Genomic DNA, 21,931 nt, shown 5'->3' on the forward strand with positions numbered 1-21,931 from the left:
GGTCGTGGCTGAAAAGTTTCTCGTAAAAGCTACCCGCCGTATAATCAATCTTTCGATAGTTCGCGTAATCGCGCCGTTTCACCGTGAAACTATAACGGTAATCGCGAAAAAAGAAGCAAAACGTGGAAGGTAGTTCGCGAGCTGGCCCGTGTGCGAGCAGTGTAATTGGAAGATGATACACCGCGTTAGGCTTTTAACCGACCAGGGTAATTGCTTGTGTAATTCTTAATTTCACGTTACGCTGGAATACCGAAAGTAACCTCCCTGTTCTCGTATCTGGCATCTGTTGGCGTCAAGCTATCACGCTGCGTGCAGACCGAGGCCGAGTCGAGCCGAGTCGGTCTGAGCAACACCGATAGACAAACGCTGACACGCTTCGTTAACCTAGCTACACTAATTAATTCGTAGATAATTTTTAATTTTACCTCGCGCCTCGGTAGTTGGCGAACTCGCTGATTTACGACCGCGTAATTAGCCAAGCTTTCGCTGATACAAACTCCTGATAAACGAAAATTACGGTACTATTATACCGAACTTACAAGCGCGCTACTTTGATCGAGGTAATTTACTCGTCGAAGCTGATCTCTGTTGGTTTTTTATTTTTTTTTTATTCATTGGCTTATCAGAAATTCGAACAGTAGGTATCTATTACGCGAAGTTGCCTCTTCGATTGGCACGTTCGCGATTTCCTTCATCCTAACCTTCGGGTGCTAATGATTCGTTGCTCATTTAGGCACCGCGCCAAACTGTCCGTTCCTATTCGCCAATCCTACAAATCTCCTGGCTATTCTACCATTCTGACACTCGTTATTAGAACCTTCATCGTCTATTTTCGTATTTCAATACCCGACAGTCATTGCTATTATTCTCGGTTCCATCAATGCGAGTGATAACAAGGAACGAGAACCTGATCGCTATTAGCCCGATTATCGGACTCGTTCTACTAATTAAACCTTTTATACGGTGGTGCAATGATCAATCGTAGAAGGAAAACGTTGCATTAACGTTGTCTTGTCTCCGCATCCCAACGTTCCATTAATCAAAGCCGATTTGCTGTGTACTCGTATCTAAATATAAAGCATCGATTAGAGGGATTATTTTCTCGGCTTGCACGCTCGCCGCGCGTTTATTAAATGTCAAAGTACTAATGGAACGCTCGTACGAGGATCCAACGACGTGCGATAATAACCGTTAATTAAGTTGACGCTCGTAGTTGCCCGCGACGAGGATCTTTCGTGTACCTAACGTGTAATATCCCTTATCCCGGTCCGATAAGTCGAGTGGAAGGAAGAAAACCGATGGATTCGATACTCGGTTATCGCGACGCGATCTCAGGTAGCAGAGCATAAAGTACATCGCGAGGCGTGAGTTCCAGGTGTAAAAACGTCGATGAAGAAAGTACCAGGGCGGGGGGGAGATGAGAGCGGAGGAAAAGGGCTCGAGCCGAGGTACGGAATGAAGAAGAAAGACGAAGAGGTTAGCGCGGTGGGTAAAGGGATTGAACGAAGGGTCGTGTAGGGTGGGGACACGAGACGAGGAGAGAAGCAACTCCCACCAGACGCGGGTAGGCAGAACATCAAAGGGAACCGACTTCTCGTTCGCGAGGTGAAGAACCGGCCATCTCCGGGCCACACACGAATTGCTTTTATATACTTACTTTAAGTTCTGTACCACTAAAGTGTAATACCTTTTCAACGTGCTGCATAGCGCCGCCGACAGACACTGATCTACGCAAGTCCATCCACGTTTACCTTCGCGGTACATTTCATAAATACGCCCGTCCAATTTATCTCAATGAAAGTTGCAATTTTTAAGGGAAATCTTTCGAAACTATTTTTTACATAGAGAGGTAGAGACTATTTTTTACACCTATCATATCTATTTCGATGCTCGCGATATATCGTCGGCCGGGTAGCGTTTCAAAACCGCCCTTCGATATTAACCGCAGTTCAGTGTGCACTCTCGCTGTTCGGTTGCCATACGACGTCGTAAATTCCTTCTGTATTTCCTGTTGCGGTTACCGCCGCGTTTTCAGCCAGGCCAGTTGCATTCGAACCAACATGGCGACGTGTGGAGTGATCCGGCTAATCGACCTCCAGACGGCTACGATTTTCAAAATTACCCTTTCAACAAAAGTTGCTGGTAACATTTGGCAGTGAAATTGTCTTCCTTTTTTCTTATTCTTATTCTGGATCGTCGGACGATCCACCGCCTTTTTTGACAGGATATTTGAATGATTTAATGATAAATCAGATTACAAAATTATGTTTTGCAAATTGTATCTATCTGGTAGCGCGTGGCAACTGGTGACATCTTCATTCCTCGAGCACAAAGAGGTACATTCAAGCGGTAATCGTTGAAGCTCAGGGTGGTCAGAGGCTCGAGATGTCCCGTGAGTACAAAAGCCAGCGGTACAACCCTGCCAGTCAATTGCAACTCCATTTAGGCTCCATTTAGCTCGAATCAGTTTCACTAACCACTTTTCGAGAGGGGAATTGAACAAGGGATCTCCCTCTTTCTCGTTGTACACCATTCAAACGATCCACATTGTGGATTTTCGTGAACTCGCTAGGTCCTCGAGCGTGTCTGCCTCCTTTGTACAACAACTCCGTGACGTTCCATCAATTTTCCGTTCCGGCTCGCGCCTCAAACCGCCCCTTACCTCTCATTTGACACAGCTCCGAGGGTCTATCGTCGCGCGACACGTTTAACTCTCAGACCCGTACCGATCTCCTCGACTTGTCGAAGCGAACGACATGGTCGAATTCGTCATGCGAACGAAACGTGATTCGTCCGAGTCAACTGAATAGTCCTTGATGACTCGATAGTTCGATCGTGGACGGAAGTGCTAGGCGCCCCTATTACCCCGATAGCGTTTTGTTCGCCGTCTCTTTTAGCAGGGCAGAAGAGGGCAGGGACGTTTTAATTTAGATTAAAATGACACGTTTTAACGGACGGTTTTCAATTTAGCAACGTCAGTGGAACACCGGCGTGACACGATAAACTTCCGTTCGACGAATTCGCGATTCATGCTATGAAATGGTCCTTCTTATCACGCGAGTTGGTACCAATTTCGGGATAATCAGGAAAAATGGTGGGATGAAAAGGATTTTCATCAAATAATAGTAATCTTTATTCGATGAGATATAATTTCAAACATACGTTATTATATTCTTTTACAAAATCTCGAATACCGATGATACTTCGAGATCATTTATATTCCCGCCTAAATATATTCACGGTGATACATTAGCCTGGCATATTAGCATGACAAGAGAAGGGGGCTTCTCGCAACGCATCCAAACGAAACGGCGATTCGATGAAGCCATCAAAAAGCCGGAACAACCCCGACGAAGATGCACGCCTTTTTCCATATGGACCTGCCCTAAACTAGATCGACAATACCGCTCCGGAAGAAGGGCCCCGCCATCGATGGCCCCTACGCCAATTATTGGACTCATTCAACGAGGAGATTTATGTAACTCAGCATGATGGAGTATCTGATTTTCCTGCTGTTCCCCAATGCGAACGAACAACGCGTCGAATCCCAAAGAATGACTTACAAGCGAGTGCGTGCGTATCGGTCACGCGATTCCGCTCGACAGCTTCATTTGACCAAAGAATGGATACAATTGAAAAACGATGCAAAAAATGAGGAATATAATTTTTGTATTCGACCGAGCTCTAGACTAATGATAATCATCCTCTCTCGATGGGATTGAAACGTTGACCTCGCGTCGGAACGCGAGGAAAGGTTAAACACGCTGGGGAAACGGCGGTAGTTGGCACGCTTTCTAAACGATAAACGTCGGATGGTTCTGGAATAATTTATAATTTAAACGCGATGCCTCGGAGCAACGTCTCGCGGTGAAATAATAAAAAGCGAGGAGATCGGTGGATAGCTGATTACTCGTAGCGAGTGACTTTCGGTCGATTCGAAACTTCTCACGAGGTTCTCACAGTCGTTCAACCGGTAGCCGGCTCCAGCGATTTATTAGTATCGATGGGCGTGACTAGCACTCGTTTGCTATCTGTTCGCCACTACGAGTTCTTTGCTACTAGCCTTGGCAAATAACGTCCCACGTATCTTCTCGTTCCTTACTTTTCTTTTTCATTCGCGTGTTCGGCTCATTTGAATTCCGGTACATTTTCAATTCCTAGTCTCCTTTGCTGATTCATTTTTTGGTAAACTTTTCGGTGTACAAGATATTTCATTTTTAATCGGTCATACTTTGATGAATCAATCAAACGAATTGAAATTTTGAGAAACGAACAAAGTATAACTGCGAAAAATTTGCTTCTTCAATGCAGAACAATGACAGGGAAATTCAGGAAATGTACAGTAGGAGTTCATAGAGGTTTCAGAGTATCGCGAATCGATCGGAGCCAGAGCGGAGCTGGCAAATAAACGCCTGCGGAGAGCTCGAGTTGCGTTCGTATTCACGGTTCTACCTGAGTTCTTTCTCTGCTTGTGAACGCGGCTGTAGGCGTCGAAACGCCATCGTTGGGCCCACCCATAGATACTGCCCGAAGTAGGCAAGCGTGTCTAACTTGTATAGACCTCGAGAGCAAGGGAGAGAAAACAGTCCGTGGTAACGAATAAGAAAAGGACAAGAGGATGGTCGTTCGTTTCCGTGTTCATCGTTGATTTTGAATTTACATGTCGCGCGCCGGCAGCGATTTGTTGCGCCCACCAGACCCAACAAAGCCGTGGGAAACGGTATGGAAATTAATAATAGCGAAACGAGTGCCTGTCGAATCGGTGCGCAGAAAAACGGAAGAATAAACCTTGATTGCCTCGATTCTTCTCTAAACACCCGACATTTCGCCTGTTTCATTGGCATTTTCAAGAATCTCCAAGGAAGATGAACTTTCCGAATGTTCGCGATAAGAAGTATCGATCGATAGAGGAAAAGAATCTCGACAGAGTTCACGGTGACACTGACGACGTTCGATTTGTCAACTCCCTAGCTACTTCGACGGCTCGGACGTTCTCGAGCTATATCGAATCACTTACGGTCGATAGAACACGAATTCCCTTTCTACAGGCGAGTAAAGAGCGAGTGGAAGAGCAGTAACATCGGTTTCAACCATCTTCGTAGTGTCGTTAGTCTAACGGACACTGTCCATGTCACTAGAATGACTTCTGATATTAAAGAAAGAGTATTTGATCGAGTGGATGTCAATTTTAGAGCATATTCATTGGAAAAGTAGAGAAAGCCTTCGATGAATTGCCTTTCGTTTCGATCGTTCTTAGATCAATTTAATTTCCCTTACAATATCGAACATGAATTTAGAAAACGAAGTTTGTCTCCTCTGAATTCTCTGTAACAAGCCTGGGAATCAACCCTTCTGTAAGAGAATTGGAACAGAAAGGCTGCCTTTATTGTCTCTCATCCGATTCGCAGCAGCCATCTTCGTTGTGTCAGGGTCGCGTGCCTAATAAGAGACGTTCGAAAGCTCCGACACCTTCGCAAGGGTTAACAATGGCCGGTCGTTTGTTCGATTGGTCACGGCTATCGTGTACCATTGTTCAGTCCTCGAAGGACCTTTGCTCATTCACAGGTATTTACCTCGATCGGCCACAAAAGCGATCTTCTAACAGTTTCGTGGCTCCTTTGTGTCCTTCTCATAGCAGGTTCCTCTCGGCTTTCGAAACGCAAGGAGATAGTACGAATTCGAGTTATCCCGGATACTTTAATTCGACGCCGACAATTTCAAACGGTAGCCAAAGAATTTTCGTCCCACCCCCGACCCTCGTTTCTTCGTCCCGGTTGTCGGAGCTTTTCGCGTGACAGATCCATCAGCGGGTCTCGAAGGAAAGCTCGTTAAATCAGAGCCCGACCGCGCGTAATTTCGCCGGAGCCGGAGAAGTCGGGAGACGAGAAAAATACGCGGAGGGGGGTGGTGGTGAGATGCCAGGCGAGGCTCTCGCAACCCCCCGGGTGGACATAAAAATTTCGGCGAACGTGGTGTGCAGTGCACGAAGAGGGGTGGCTGGCTGGCAGGAGATATAAATCGGTCCCGGGGATCAGCGTTCCGCCGCGTTTCAGCTCGTTCGCCAATCAGGTTCGAGCAGGGGCGTGGACTGAACGGAAGCAGCTTGGCGCTGAACGACGGCACCGAGGGTGGTGGTACCAGGAACAGGCGGAATAACCTTGAAATGGAGAGAGACGAAAGAACGGACGAGGGCGTGTTGAGGGCTGTACGACGAGGCCGAGTGGGGTTAATTCAACGCTTCGGTTCTCCTGATCGCGGACGTGCCGCGAGTATCGGGTAGAAGGGGAAAATAGATGGTCTCCCTACCCCGAAGAGAAGCAAGTCCCACCGCTCGAAGAGAACGAGCGCGTACCGAGCGCACATGCGCCAGCCACGTTAAACTGCTGTCGGAGCGGCTTCGCGTGACTCGTCCTCGGCTCTCGTCAATTATGGCTAAGTACACGTATCGCGTCTAACGTGCAAGGATACAGAATGTGATGGAACAGCTCGATAACGCCGAGAAGACGTCGTATACACATTATTAGCGGGCGTCGTCACGGTGCGCACCCGTTTCATGTATCTTTGATTGAGCCCACCTCGAACTCTCTCGATCAATGGTTAAACCAACGAGACGCTCATTACAAGATTGTATATCTTGGAAAAAAAAATAATAACATAACCACGAGGAGAGTAGTTTACTTTAGACGAGTGTTGCTCCAATCTGCAATTCATAGGAAATTGATCGAGCGAACAATTCCATTCGCGCAAAATTGCAAAGCAACTTCGTAGCAATGAGAATTGAGAAGATTTGATACGAAGTTGCAAATTAATACCTTGGCAGAGCGGTTCTACATGTTTCTTAGGATTATTGTGATAATATTAACGAGCTATGCTAATGAAGCTCCTGGTAAACTTCAGACTTGGTTATGATAGGTATACATTTGGAGCTAATCCTAGATTATGAGAAGATAAATTTAAGTTAAATCACATGTTAGTTACGATAGTCGTGTTCGATTTCTATTTATAACATCTACCTGTTTAATAATCACAGACTGGTTTGCTACTTATTATATATTATATTACACACTCGGTATTAATGTTACATGTAATTAGGGATTATTGGATCTGGTTTGACATCATTAGCGTTAAGTAGATCGTAGTGAAACGAAGTCTTTGGAAGAGCACACGGTAGTAAGATAGGTATTACCATTATACCTTCTTCGAAACAGTAATTTATTAAAGATAGGGAATTGGAACTTCAGTCAGAGCCGCTTAAAAAATTCAGGAAAAATCTGGCAAAGTGTCAATGTTCTCTATGCAATTTATGGAAATGAAGTCTTAGAAATTGGGGATATAAGTTAGTCCGTTTAATTGGAGTCTTCTCGACGCTAATGGCATTCAATCAGGCTCTATAATCCTCAATTTATATCGAAACGCGTCAGGTTGGGCGACACTCGAAGGGATCAAACTTTGAGTTTATTAGACATTAGAGAAGTGGGATTAATGTCGAAATCTGTGAAACTTCATACAGAAGTATTGACGTAAGAAGGCAAACAAGCGTGTTATTCTATCCGTGGGCCGCGAGTTGTTCACCGGTTCGTTATTACGACGAGATGCACGCGGCAATTACCGCATAAGTATAGGTGTCCATTATATCGGTTGAAAGAGAACCTCGGTTTCGATGGAACAACTCGATAAGAATGACGGCGTGGTGGATAGTTATTAGTGCTCGTCACGTCGCTTTACCTGTAGATACGACACTCTGTGTGCGGTTGTAGAACCGCGTAAACGCATACGTACAATACAAAGCCCTCCTTTTTCCTTACACGGGACTCTTATTACGCGGTACACGTATGCTGCTTTCCGAGGTAAATTCACCGGGTAGGTCGGTGCAGGTGTAATTTTATCGGTAGTCGGAGAGCCGCCTCGTTTCAAGGAGTTAACGACTTATTAAATAGCACGAGACATTAATGAGCGTTGGATACGATTCAGCGATGCTGAAAAGCGACCTATCGCGTGCCAGAAGAATTGCGAAAGTCAAAGGGTTGGTCCCGTTCGTTCACCGCCTCATCGTTTCGTTCGATGACATTAAAGCCTCGAATTCACTTGATATCCCGCTGAAATCACGGCACGATATTCCCGTCTCGACCTGCTAACATTCCCACAAAATGTCACGAATCCGTTCGCGAAGGATAGTCGGGTCCGTTGGTATGCGAAACGCTCGGGAACATTGCGAAACGCGTCTGCCAACATGTTTATTCTTCGAGTAACGATTTCAACGCGTATTCGACGGATTGCAAGCTGGCGTACCGTTATCGCATAAATAACCCACCATTACAGCTGAGAATTGGCCAAGGCATCGTCGAACGATGATTCCTTCCGTCGCAAATTATTCAACCAGATGCTCGCCCGTTTATTTCTTCATCGAAATGACACGGCCGAGAGAGAAAATTGTACATCTGGAAAGCTGTGGAAGGAAATGCTGAAAGTTAACACGGAGAACGGATTTCTCTAACGCGTGTGGTCGACGGTAGCCGATCGAGGCAACGATTCCTCGAGTACGAGAAGGAAGCGGGAGTAAAAGTGTAAATTTCTCGAAAAAGAATGTTCATTGATGAATAGTTTACCGTATCTTGGCTCCGAAGAGAAGGCCCGTTCGCTCTAGTATCCGAGCAACCCCACCATAACGATCCGGTGCACGAGGATCCCCTTCCATTCGCAGGACAATGGGCCCTACCTAAATATCGGGGGATCATGCTAAACGGCGGTAGATCAAAGGGACCGACAGAATCCAGTGGCGAGCTATCATAATAATTAGGCTCGCTCGCGCCTCTTTGTATCGGGATAGAAAAGCCGACGGGAAGGCCGAGAGACGAGAAGAAAAAGGGCCGGACGGACCCAGCTCGATCTCTCCTCTTTGCTTGCCTTTCCTTTGCTCCTCTAACTCTGCACCCATCTACGTCCACTTTCTTTCTCGCTCTTTCTTCTCTTCGCTAAACCGGAGACCAACACTTTGAAAAGATTTCGTTGATTCTGTTCCAACCGAGTCTCATTGTCACGCGTTAAAACAATTCAGCTGGATTCATGCTTCATTTGAAGAAATTATTACGACTCTGCTTCGGGGTGATTACGTAGGGATTACAATGATGGAATATTAAAAAACTCTGAAACACAGTTCTTCGTGCCTGGAGAGTTTACACTGCAAAGAAATCCCAAGTTTACACCCTGAAGAAAAATCGCGTTCGGTTTATGCTCCATTACCCGGAGCAAGAGATCTCAACCATGAAAGATTGAAAAACTCTAAAACACACTTTTCTTGCATGTACAATTGTACTTGGCGTGTGTATTCAAGTTCTATAGAAGAAGTTAATGTTTGAAGTCTAGACTCTGAAGGAAGCGTGAATTTCAGAGTACACTGGCCCACTTTTGGGATAAACTCTGGTGAATCCACGGCATTTGGAGAACTTCGCTCCGAAAGGTTATTCTTGATGAAAATCTGCTTGCGAAACCTTTTCTCTGTTCGAACTTTAAACCTTCGCGATGGAGAGAATGTCAGAGAAGAATGAAGCAGTAGGAAAAATACAGGGAATTTCTCTATCGAAGTGTGAAGGAACAAGGACTAAAATTCGATGTTCGCGGTGAGGAGTAGAGGTGCAATTTCGAACGATTCCTCGACGGATATTTTCGTGTCGTATCGAGACTTCGACCAGATTGCTACGATTACACGACCGAATCAATTCTCGGCAACGGTCGGGAATAATGTTCTGTGTGTAATAGTCGCGATACCTTTCTAGACTCGTTCCGGACCAGCGATGCTGGAAACGACGCTGATTTTTCTCGATCGTTCGTCCTACACGTCCACCGTTTCCAGCGATTCCGGAAACATGTTCGACGCCCAACGCTGCGGGTGACTTCCGCTTATCTCGACCGATCAGTCGATGAAACGCGATCGAAGGAACCGCAGAACACAAACTTTCCTCGACATTCTCCTATTCGTACATCCGTGTATGGACATTCCAATCGGAAGATGAAATTGTAACACGATCGCCGAGCCATTACGACAAGCTGTGACGAGCATTTTGCACCGGAACATCTAAACCGCAACACTCTAATCTAACATAAGATTCCACGAATATAAAAGAAAATGAAAATCGAAGCGATCCGTTGAATTTACTTTAAAACACGCGAACAGTAGAGGCAGCGATGGGATTGGAGTTCAAGAGAGACTCATCGAATTCCTGGACTTTAATTTTCGCCAGTACCGCCCGATAAGCGTAGCCTGGTCGAGCGGAACTTAGAAATCGGCAGTCCGGGTGGGATGAAATCACGGTGGGCCTCGTTAGGCGAGCGTTTTCGTCGTGGAGGGTCAATCCCACGTTCGGAGCCGGCTGGACGAACTCGCGAGCAGGGGGTAGGCAGGGGAGGGAGGAAAAGAGAGGAAGGAAAAGGAGGAAGGACGAAAAGGGCCGTTCGTAGCAGCGCCACAGGACGTTAAGTACGTCTCGTAAAAATTCCATCGAGCCAGCGTCATTTTGCCGTGTCGTAGGGGCCTGGGTTAAATCTGTTTGGGAGGGGGTTAGGATAGGCAGGGCTATCTCTGAGGCCGCCCATACACGAGCCAGCTAAGCTCGTCCCATCGACAGAGGTGGTGCGAAGTTGGAGGAAACGTAGTAGGGGATAGGGAACGTTCGTGCTCCCTCCTACGATCGCGTCGAGGCGGTCGAGAGAGAAGCGACTGCCCCTGCGGGAACACCGGCCCGGGATCCCCGTCCCCGTCCGTACCATTTCGAGTCACTGGCTTGGACTGGCCTGATAGCGAGCCTCGAAAACCCGTAGCTCGTTTACCATCCACCACGTATTGACGTTTTCGTCCGCGAACCGACCGCTCGTTCCCGTTTCCTTCGTTCGACATGATCGCGTCGATCGCTGCCTTCGCGAATCAGCTCACTTGGAGCCACCGCGTCAGTGTCGGTAACGTAAACATCGAGAATCGTTCCCGCGTGTGAATCCGGTTTCTGGTGCGAACGATATATAAACTTGACAGTTCGTTTCGGAGCAGACACGAGAGAGGGTACTACTCGATCGGTATAGAGAGGATACGATGACTTACGGTGGTGATTCAGGATTGAGAGGAGTCTCTTGAACACCTGTTGTGGATCTATTCCGGACATAGCCGCGGTAAGTCGGTGTTCGCGGCACTGGTTTCGTGCTCCTTTTGTTTGAGGAAGATCAAGCATTCCAAGGATGACAGGCACGCAACGACGGAGGGAACAGTGGGAGTTCTGAGAGAGAGGTTTCCGTGATGCGAGAGAAACTGGATGGAAGGATGACTACGGGCGATCAGCGGGAAATACCATGACGGTGCATCGTTGAAAGCAAAAACTGCGTGGAAAAGTCGAGCGGCGGTGAGTGTTTGATCGCGCGTGAAATCGAAATGAGTTGGTCGAGGCAAAGGGTACCGGCTCCTCTGAGCTGAATCCTCGTGACAATTCGGTACCAAGACTCTCTGCCGGGTTTCGATGATCACGGAACAGGGTACAGTGAACGGTGCTACGATGCTGCCGAGTGCTGAAATCATGTACAGTGATCGAATAATCTGAGCATCCACGGTTCGAACGTTGTTTATTTGTAAATGGGTGAAACGCGAGGATCGGACGAGCTTGTGGACTAATTCGACTGCTCCGTAACTGTTCACCAGTTTCCTTGCTTTGGAAGATCGAGGTTGGATAAGCCGGCCTAAAGATCCTTCTTCAGTAATGTGTACCACGGAAATGACGGAATCGTACACGATGTCACCGTCTACGACGGTGTCCTCCAGCGCGACGACGCCGGGTTGCCTAGGTTTGCCTGCTCACCGACGGACACCTTGCAGAGGCTCCCCTGGTCGAGGCGATGTGCAGGACGACGAGGACGAGATCTCTGTCGGTTGTCCGAGTCCTCTACCTCTCGTGGTAGTCACCCCTACCGCGGAAGAGGACGAAAGACTGTCGCAATCTAGGGAAGATTACCCGGACAGACTGAGCCCTCGAAGAAGTTATCCGAGGGACTCGATGATCGACGACGAGGACAGCTACTCGAGAAGCGGTGATTTCAGGACGTCGAATGGTAGAAGTGTTAGAGCTCGCGAGAGCAGTGGCGGTGATTCCGTTACCACGTTGAGGGAGGACGAAGAGGACGAGGAGGAGGATGAAGAAGAGATGAACAGCAGAAGCAGTAGTAACGGTGCATCGGCGGCCGGTGCCACGGACGACTATTTCAAACCTCTGAAACGTCTGAAGATGGTGCAGATGCAGCACTCGGACGAGGAGGACGACAGGGACCGTGAGAGTAACGAACGAGGCGTCAAGTCTTTCAGTATTCTCGACATTCTGTCGCACAGACCTAAGGCGAAGATCGTTCGTCCCTGGGACACGGTCGAGACGAACTTAAATCACCATCATCATCGTCACCATCTTCATCAGCAGCAACAGCAACAGTCGAATCATCAGCATCACCACTTGCATCATCATCATCATCACAACCATTCGACCGCGCCCAGGGACCTGTCTCTGATGGGTATGTCCCTGGCGTCCATGTCCGGCTCCATCAGCGAGCCACCTCTCAGCAGCTCCTCTTCGTCCGGCAGAAGTTCCGTCTCCGATTCCGGAAGTCCGGACCCCCTGGCTCACCACCATCACGGCCTGCATCACGGTATCCATCCCGGTCTCCATCACGCGGCCTTGCAACAGCAACAACAGCAACAGCAGCAACAATTCAAGAGGAAAACGTCGCAGCAGCATAGCTCGCAGAGCGGGCACCACGGGAAGAGGACGACAGGCCAAGGAAGCCCTCTCGACGCTTTGTTTCAAATGACCAGCAAAACGTTCGACGCCGGCGAGCATAGTCAAGGTGAGTTCTACGAATCGAAGGATCTTTAGGATGGGAAATTATCATGGAAATTTATCGAGTGAACGTCACCGTGTCGTGAAACAATGTCGGATAGAGTTTGTTCGCACGTGCAGATTTCACATTGACCGAACCGGGCCTTAATAGAATCGAATGGACGGTTTCTTATTAATGGTAGAACCGCTCTTTTGTACTCCCACCTGGACACCGTCCATGAATGCAGGGCTTAATTTTGATCGATGTTCTTTCCGGACGTCGATCGACGTTCTGCGATTCGGTTCCTTTTCGCCAGGACACGTTTGCTTTCATTGTTTCGAATTGAATCTTTTACCTTGAAGCTCTTCGAGTCGATTTCCTTCTCTGAAACAGGCAATCCCTTGTTTCTTGATATACAATCGTCACTTTAGAATGAAACGATGATATCGACAGTTGTAAACGTTATTCAATGGTCTCTGAAGAACTTCCGGGTCCTCCAGAAAGCACGTGATTATTTCGGAGTACCGAAATCTTTGTCCGCTCTTCAACCATCTGTGACGGATGCAGCATTAAAAGACGCGGTACTTTGTTCTTTTTCAACTCCTTGCGTGCAAAGCACATCTAACTTTCGTTTAAATTATTTTCTCGTTCTCAAAGGGTTAAATAATCGAACAGGAATGTGGAACGAACCTTCGAATGCTTATCAGTCCTCAAATAAATGTCGATGCTCTTTTGTCGGCAGATAAGCCGAGTAACAGTGTTCAAAGAGGAAAAACATGGGTACCAGAGTCGTCGAGCACGCTCGAAACGCTACTTTCCAGAAGCACGCTTCTACGAACGCTACTAATATTAGTATCTGCTCGCGCTGTCTGTTGCACCGTAATTGAACGACGATGACAATTTTTCTGGCAGCGGACCGCTCGGTTGCTCGTTTTCACTCGCAATTTCAGTCGGTATTCTCCGTCGAGTTTATTCAACGGCTCGTTCCTGGATACGGAAGTATTAATCTTGCAACGATTGCGAGGAGATTGCGTGGCCAGGATTGATGGTGCACCAGGGACAAGTGCGCGATTACGCGACCAGCTTAATGGAATACGCAAGACACGCCGTGTGTCGAGCCGCGATATCGACGAGGATATCGATCCGTGTTTATTCTATTTCCCGGTCAACGGAACCCCGTGAAACGATTCGCGTGTCATTCTGGATCGTTAGCCAAGACGAACCGTGAATCGACGTTTGTTACGCGTATCGAACCGATCCCAGAATGGATGAAGTTTGTTTCTCCATTTGTCTTTCGCGATTTGTCGCTTCGTAGATTTGAAAGTGGGGCTCCAGATTTCTTTCTTTTTTTTCGCAACGATTTTAACAAAGATTCACGAATTATTGCACGAGGATCGAGGATCGTTCGAACTTGCCACTAAACGTTTCCCTGCGGAGATGGAACGGTCGGTTGTAAAAGCTCTATCCGCGGTTAATTGCCGGTACCCATCATTGAGACGTTCCAAGCCCTAATGGAATTATAATTTTGCGCCAGCGAAACGAGCGGGATAAAAACAAGAATTTCCTCTTTTACGAGAAAATTTTCGTCCCCTCTGTCGGTGGAAAGCAGGCGGTATAACTCGAAAAAATTGGATTTACAGATAATATTCTGTAAAATCGACGTGTAAACATAGACCCCATCCGCGTCGGCAATCTTTCTCTCTTTCCTTCTCGTCTGTTTCTATAATCCAATTACCTGGACGGCAAAAGCCCCGAGAGGGGACCACGCAAACATTCGCCCCTTTTTCCAGGCTCGTCCTCGTCCCAGGGAATCGTAAAACCCAGTTTTCCGTAACCGGTGACCCGAAACGTTTCGGGACTAAGGCGGCAAATCGAATTTGGGATAGTTGGCGGGATTAAAATTCGTCGAGAAAGAGACGGAGGCCGCAATAATCATCGTAAAATTAAGGGTTTATGAAAGGAGAATTGCGGACGCGTCTGGCAGAGGGAGGTTTTTCGAAGGTCCTTCGAACGACCATCCTCGTGATCGTCCATTGTTTATCACAGGGTTCGGCAAATTGTTTTACAACCCCCCGGTTTTCTCAGTCGGCGCGCCGGCTGCGTGTTTACCCGAGAAAAGGAAACGATTCCTTTTCTTTTTTCCCCTCGTTTTCCCTAGTCGGCCGCGTAAACAGCCAAGTTCCTCGGCGCTGGCATAAATAGCGGATTTCAAGACGCTCCTGAAACGTTATTGCCCGCTTTACGGAGCCGATTTTCTTCGTTCATGTATGGAAAGACGAAAGCACCTTCCTATCCTTGAACGAGACATCTGAAACGTTCTGAGTCACGACGATGGCACGATAATAAGAGAAGCAAATCTACTGACCGGATCAGGTAGCTCGAGGATCAGGACATCGCTCGCGTAAGGACACGCGGAGTCGATTTCACGCGGAGTGAAAGCTCTCCGAATGCGTAACGATCGAGCACGAGCAACAAAAGACAAACCGTGCAAAGATTTCATTTATCCCATTTATTCTTTGTCACATTGTGTTAGGAGTAATCCTCTTTAGATTTTTCAAATTTTCTGAATTAATCGAGCAGTTTAAAACGACCTCCAAAATAATATCTTCGTCGCTGTAATAACGAGCAAACAAGGCCGTGACCTTAGTCAGCCGGATATTGTCCGGGCATCAGAACATCGTTCATCATCTTCATACCGCACTTCCGTTCGCGTCCAATTACCTCCCCGGACAGAGGCGAATAACAATAAAAATGAAAATGAGTCGGCTTTTTAAAAAAAAAAAAAGAACATCGTTCACCGACGAAAGGACAGTTTGCCGATTACGTTTCGAGGGTAAAAGCCAGGTATTATCCCGTAAGAGAAGCAAAAATATACACACGTGTGGTGTTTTACCTTTGTCCATGTGTGTTTCTGGTCAGAGGACCAGTACGTAATTTTAGGCCTTCCTTACACACAAGCGATTTCTACACGAGTAATTTATTATGTGCCGCGGCGAGAGCATATGTCTCATTTGCATATAGCGTGATACAGAAAACGCGAACCACCACTTCCGACGGCGATGGCGACGGCCACGGTGTGTCAGCCAATATGCGATACATTTCGACAAACGAATATCTTAGATGCTTTTCCTTCTCGGCGGTTTTCAAGAAGGAAACTCGGTCAGGACCGAGAAACGAGTCTTAGAAATTGTTTCCAAAGCTCGTGCAATTTGCACAAACTGTCTGGTACTAACTGGTGTGAATGGAAATTTGCAACTCGACAGGAGTAGAATCTCTTCTGACAGATAATTTCCTCGAAATTGGCACAAATGACTGAGTATGCAAATGGGTGCTCAAACATAGCAAATGAAATCCTTAATTACATATTCATGAGGAGCTATCGAACGTTTCGTAAAAGAATCACTTTTTTTTTTAATTGGTGTCATTGTGACTCTTCTTAAAAATCAAACAATCGTTTCTTGTGTATCGTGGAGAAATTTTACATTTGACCGGCTCGTAAGAGCGTGTTTCGTGGTACGGAGGAGTAGAGAAAGGCGAGAGAGCAGAAGGGGAACGGTTCGCCTCGGGCACCCCGGCATAAAACCCGGTGCGCCTTCGCTTTACGCAATTTATGATACGTTCTTTAAAAGGGCTAACATTAGGCAAAGAGGCAGCGGCATCGGGGAGCATTATAAGGTTCCGTGATTGGCCGCACGCGTATTGAAAACGGGTTGAAATTAATGAAGTTCGATTAGATCGTTGAGGATCCTTCTATCGATGCTCGGATAAAGACGATAGGGGAGCGAAGGACTTGCTGACAAAGCTTGTAATAAAAACGAACATATTATTTTATGGTACAAACGGGTTGGTTACAAATATTCGAAATGAAAGGGTTAATGCAGTATTATCACGTACAAGACCGATCTAACCCCACGGAATTTGATCATCTCCATTACCCGAAGAACTCGCGAGTCTGCTGGGGGTTACGTCGGCGAGTGTTTTTGCGGGTCTATTCGTTCCCTTGTATCCCCCGTGCCACCCGGAATACGCATAAAATATGTTGTTCACACGACTGATCAGACCCACCGACAGACGGCCTTCTACCTTCTTCGAACGGACCCCGTTGCGGTCTCGGGACCGGAATTACAAATGATATCGAATCGAATCGCTCGTAATATTATTCGATACGTGTTCCATTACCGGTGAAACGAAGGGCTTCGGGATTCAAATTAGATTACCGGTAGGTTAGGTATTTCTGATCATACGTATAATGCTATCCGTGTCCTGCTACGTACCTGCACGTACATCAAGGTACACACACAAAGTATTCGAACAACAGTAGATTCAAATTCATTTATTTTTATTAATACCCATCTATACATTTTACAATATTTGTTATCCTAAACAATGTGTAGTTTAACTTATCCAGGTGTGGATAACTGGAGTATTTTAGTGTATACTAAATATTTAATATTTACAGTCTTATACATAAATTTTTATTTTCAGGAAATATAGTATCGAGTAGCTAGGATATTTTAGTGTACACTGTTTTATATATAAATTTTTATTTTCAGGAAATATAGTATCGAGTAGCTAGGATATTTTAATTTACACTGAAGATTTAATATTTACAATCTTATACATAAATTTTTATTTTAAGAAACATGGTATCGAGTACCTAGGGATACTCTTGCTCACATAACGTTACAGTGTTCCAAATGTAAGAATTCAGATGTACGAATACAAACGAAACTTGCAGGAATAAGGTTGGTCGCGTTTGTAGAATATCAGAAGAACGAAAGAAACAGAGAGACAGAAAGGGTTATCGAGGCCCCCGGGCCCTCTACAACACGGTAGCCTCACGTATCCGCAATTTACTTCTGATTATTATGCTCTCTATACTTACGCGGCATTCTTATCTCTTCTTCCTCTTCTTCTTCATCTTCCCTTCGCTTTGATGCGTACCTCCTTTTCTCTCTGCCTACCAGTCGGTCCCTGTTCGTTCTGCAATCGCATCGACGTTGCCCTCTACGAGAATCGAGAGGCAGGTATCGATTTACCGTGGAAGCCAGTCGTTAGATTCTTGACGATATGTGCCCTCGTCGCAGATCGCCTCGAAGAGAAGTCTCGAAGAGAATGATCGTAAAGAGTTGAACATCGAAACGAGTCGATTCTTACCATAAATACTCTTTTTTCAGTTTCTCTTCGGAGCAACGTATCCCTGTAATTACTTATCAAACCTGTGCAGAACGAAACTGATTACCATTCGCTCTTGATACCAGATCGAACGTATGAATCATTTTTCGATTAAAGCTAATTACAGGAATGATTCAACGGTACTAATTCGTCGAACCGTTGCATTGCTCACCTGTTGATCGCGTGTCGAGAAAATTGTACCACTCGTAAAGAATGTCTTCCCGTTTGATTTCTAACAAGGATATTCTATGAAAAAAAAGGAAATGTTTTCACGGGTTGAAAACGAGCAACTCGTCGCTCTCTATCGTTAATAAGCCGCGTTAAACCGACGCCGATTCGGCTGGTTTAACTCGGAAACGAGGAATCGATCGGCAAATTGTATCTCTCCGTTCGCTTCACCGATCTTTCCTGCTATTTGCGTGTTTTTATCGGTTCGCTTCTACTCTGTACAGCGGCTTTCGCGTTTTCGTGTTTACGCGAAATTACGCTGGACGTTCATTTTTCTTCTTTGGCCGTTGGTCAACGAACGAAACCGTAAATCATGCGAGTACTCGTTCGTAGAACACCCGTTCGAGTAGCTTTTTATCCGACGATACCTCCAAGTTTATTCGACTAGCCTACGAACGATATCTATGGATCCCGTAAAATGCCATAAACTTGACCGCACCGCCTGCATCGTAAACAGCTCTATGGTAATCCTTTTTGCGGGTCCAAGACGAGAGGACAATCGAGCGTAACGACGCTTCTCCGGCATGGAAGCCGTGTTAAAGACCGTGAACCAAAGCTACGACGTTGTTAGAAATCGATTACAGCATGTAAGAGGTTTGTCAAGGAAAATATACACGGGTTCAACGAGAGTGGCTATAGCCTCGGATACTGCGAGCATCGGTATTCAAAGTGGAACAAAAAATTCTCGTTGTTCTTCTTTTACAATCGAGGAACTTCGCTCACAGGATCGCTTACATGAAATAAAGGTGAACAGAGAACGGAAGGATAACTCGAAATTAGGATATATGGTTATTTCATTCAACTCAATTGAAATGCAATAAATTACACTTACAGTTCATTCATTATTTCTGCAATGCACAGGTTTCCAAGTAGAATGAATATATTTGAATAAATTTTCTTTTCTGATCAACATCCAAGTTGCGCAACCTCATATTTCATATCAATCAACTAGGTAATTTTTCGATTATTAATTGGACGCTTATTAGCCGTACGGTTTTTTCTTGGTCCCGAATCGTTTATTGTCACGCTCGCGGTAACGACAAACGGATCAACAGGTAATTAACTCGGACACGACAGTCGTTCGTTAACATTGTTGCGCGAGCCCGGTAGCGGTTGAAATTATCACTCATAATAACGAGGTTTTCGCTCTCTGACGGTCAGTATGGAACGAGCAGCGATGAAAATATTTACGCTCGCGTTTGCCGCGTACGATTCTATAATTAAGCGTCGCGGTTGTACGCCACGTAATTGAGCGCATTTGTCCGACGTCCCATTAGCGTTTCACCGATACGATTACGCAACGCGATTCAACCGCGGTCAACGAGCACTTCGGAGATGAGATCGAGCTACTGAAAAGGTGGTCAGAATAGTTTCCTAACCAACTAACATTTCGTTTCGTTATTTCAGTCCCTTAAATGCTATTTCATTTCTTCGAACGAAAAACTTTCAATTTCACGTCGATTTTCATACAATTCAAATCTTCTCTAATCCTAATTTTTTTTCAAATGAAAATATCCTAGCCAACTATTTATTTTCTTGGCCCTCGAACATGACGCGTCGTTTCTCCTCCGTTTGTTGCTTTCTTTTCTTGCTCTCGGCCACAGACGACACGTATTAGTCACGTTAAAGGGCCACTCGAATTTCCGGATCGTCCATGTTAAAAAGAACGACCGAGAAGAGGATAAGAGAAGATAAAAGAGGGTGGGTTGTTCGTTTCGAGTTGTTGTGACAGTTTGCCGAACAAACAAAACACCAGTCGAGCCCCTCCCCTTTACAAAGGCTCCGGATGCCGGCTGAACTTTTTACTCCGTAAACCAGGCACCCCCGCTGCGTTAAGTGACCATTCGGTTTTCAAACAAGTGTGTGCTGCCTTTTCGAACGACACCCGACTCTCTTGACGTACTTATTCTTCCCGTCGACTCCGTGGAAACCGAAATAGGAATCTTGTTGCAACTCCGTTACGCGTCGATCCTCTTTTCTTCCCTCACGATTCTTACATCGGAGTCGATGTTAATTTTCAAATTCGGTTGGAAACGACAGGGAATATAGACGTATCCGTTCGCGTTGCCGTGCCGACGGGACAAAGGGACACATGTTGCGGAAATCTTGAGGGCGACGGTAAACAAGTAAACTCGTGACACCGGACGCGATAGCCAGACACATGGCACGGTAGTTTTCAAGGGATAATGGTGGATTCGATTTATTCCGTGTCTGCGCCCTGGCCCTATACGTGTAACATCCATCGAGGATAACCGTGGCCGCTATTAATGCACGCAAGAAAGACTCGATTGGGCAGAAAATTATGACGCTGCCGCGGGTTCGTGCAACTTTGTATTACGGGGTAGCGACCGTGCTAGCGAAACGATCGGGTACGAGTTATAATAAAACGTCACGGACGTTCAAATTGGACGTAAAGTGATGTTAATGATATCATTTACCCGGCGAAGGGGTGAAACTTTGTGCGTACAGAAACGAACGTCGCGTCAAGGAAGTCGGATGGCAAACCAGAAATTAAACACGTTTCATTGTTGCTATCCTGTGGGAAAACAGGTATTAGTGGAACAATATCTTTTACCCCATAATTTTACCTTCTGCATACGAAAGGTATTTCGTACGTAGTTTCTAAATATTTAAATCCTGAATCATCGAGGATGGTAGAAAAATATATTCGAGTTGAAAAAGTGAACAATCTTTCTATGATCGAACAACAAAAATTCTTCAATTACACTGTGCGAATCTCGTAATCGTAATTCACGGGAGTATTCTTCTTCGTTCACGAGCCTCTGTCGCTGTTCTACCGTTTCCTTCGCGTGGAGTTCGTAATTAGTCGGCTCGCACCAGTCACTGCTAATAAGCTGATTCTTTCTTTATGAAATCAGCGTGTTCCTTATATCGTTTCATCTTATCCCAAGAAGCCCACATTTGTTGCTTCGTTTACTCGAACAATAATAGTCTTTGAGACGTACAATTCATAGTGCTAATATTCCTTACAATTTATTAGCGAATTTCACAGATGATGGTAACAGATAACGCTATTAAATCTTATTTTACAAATTTAGGTAATTGGAAGCGTACGGTTGGAAATAAATTGTTTCTCATTTAAATTGCTAAATTCATAATTATCAAGTCTTAAGCACGTTCGTCGAAAGGTTGTAAAAAACAATCATCACCGTATCGTTCGTTCGTCCGGTTAAGATTCCAGAGCCATCCGTAGAAGAGATATCGCGTACGTTTTCTAATTCCGTTCGAACGTAATTCAGCGGTGCGTTATGTTTAAGCAATACCGTCGGAGCAACGTAATCCCGTCGCGTTCCTCTCGACAGGATTTCCTCCGATAACTCAAGGAAATTAGCGGTGCGCCGGTGGCACGGCGCTATTGCCGGGGAATAATTCTCAATTAGTCGGCGTAGATCGCGACTGGCTAAGTCGTATTTATGTCAGTCGTTGGTGCTTCGTCTGGCCGGGCCCAGGCTTCGACTTTATATTACGCACCGTGCCGGGAGATTTATGCGATCGATCCGTCTCAGTTTGCTCGTGGATCCCCGTGTCCAATAATCACTCCTTGCCCATTCGTCTACCCCTCTCGTTTCCTCCATCGTCGATCCGCTCGCTCCCGCAACGTGTCAGCCGCAAAACTGCGAGACGCGTGCCGAGGAAAATCGCTCCCTCGCGACACCCACGATCCTCC

At 46.1% G+C, this 21,931-nt stretch overlaps 1 protein-coding gene across 2 annotated transcripts in view; it reads left to right on the forward strand.

The window, feature by feature from the left end:
• Window positions 1-21,931, forward strand: part of LOC114875883 (macoilin-like) — a 63,273-nt gene that overhangs the window by 15,513 nt on the left and 25,829 nt on the right. Inside the window, exon 1 of one of the 2 annotated variants that reach the window (XM_029186685.2) lies at window positions 10,784-12,867. The exons of the other annotated variant lie outside the window; for it this stretch is intronic. Within the exon in view, the coding sequence (XP_029042518.2) occupies window positions 11,736-12,867 (1,132 nt within the window). The 5' untranslated portion in view covers window positions 10,784-11,735. Of the gene's footprint in view, window positions 1-10,783; window positions 12,868-21,931 lie in introns of those variants that run through there. 2 annotated transcript variants of the gene reach the window in all.

The sequence above is a fragment of the Osmia bicornis genome, chromosome 13, assembly GCF_907164935.1.
Source record: "Osmia bicornis bicornis chromosome 13, iOsmBic2.1, whole genome shotgun sequence".
In the NCBI taxonomy this organism is placed as follows: Eukaryota; Metazoa; Arthropoda; class Insecta; order Hymenoptera; family Megachilidae; genus Osmia; species Osmia bicornis.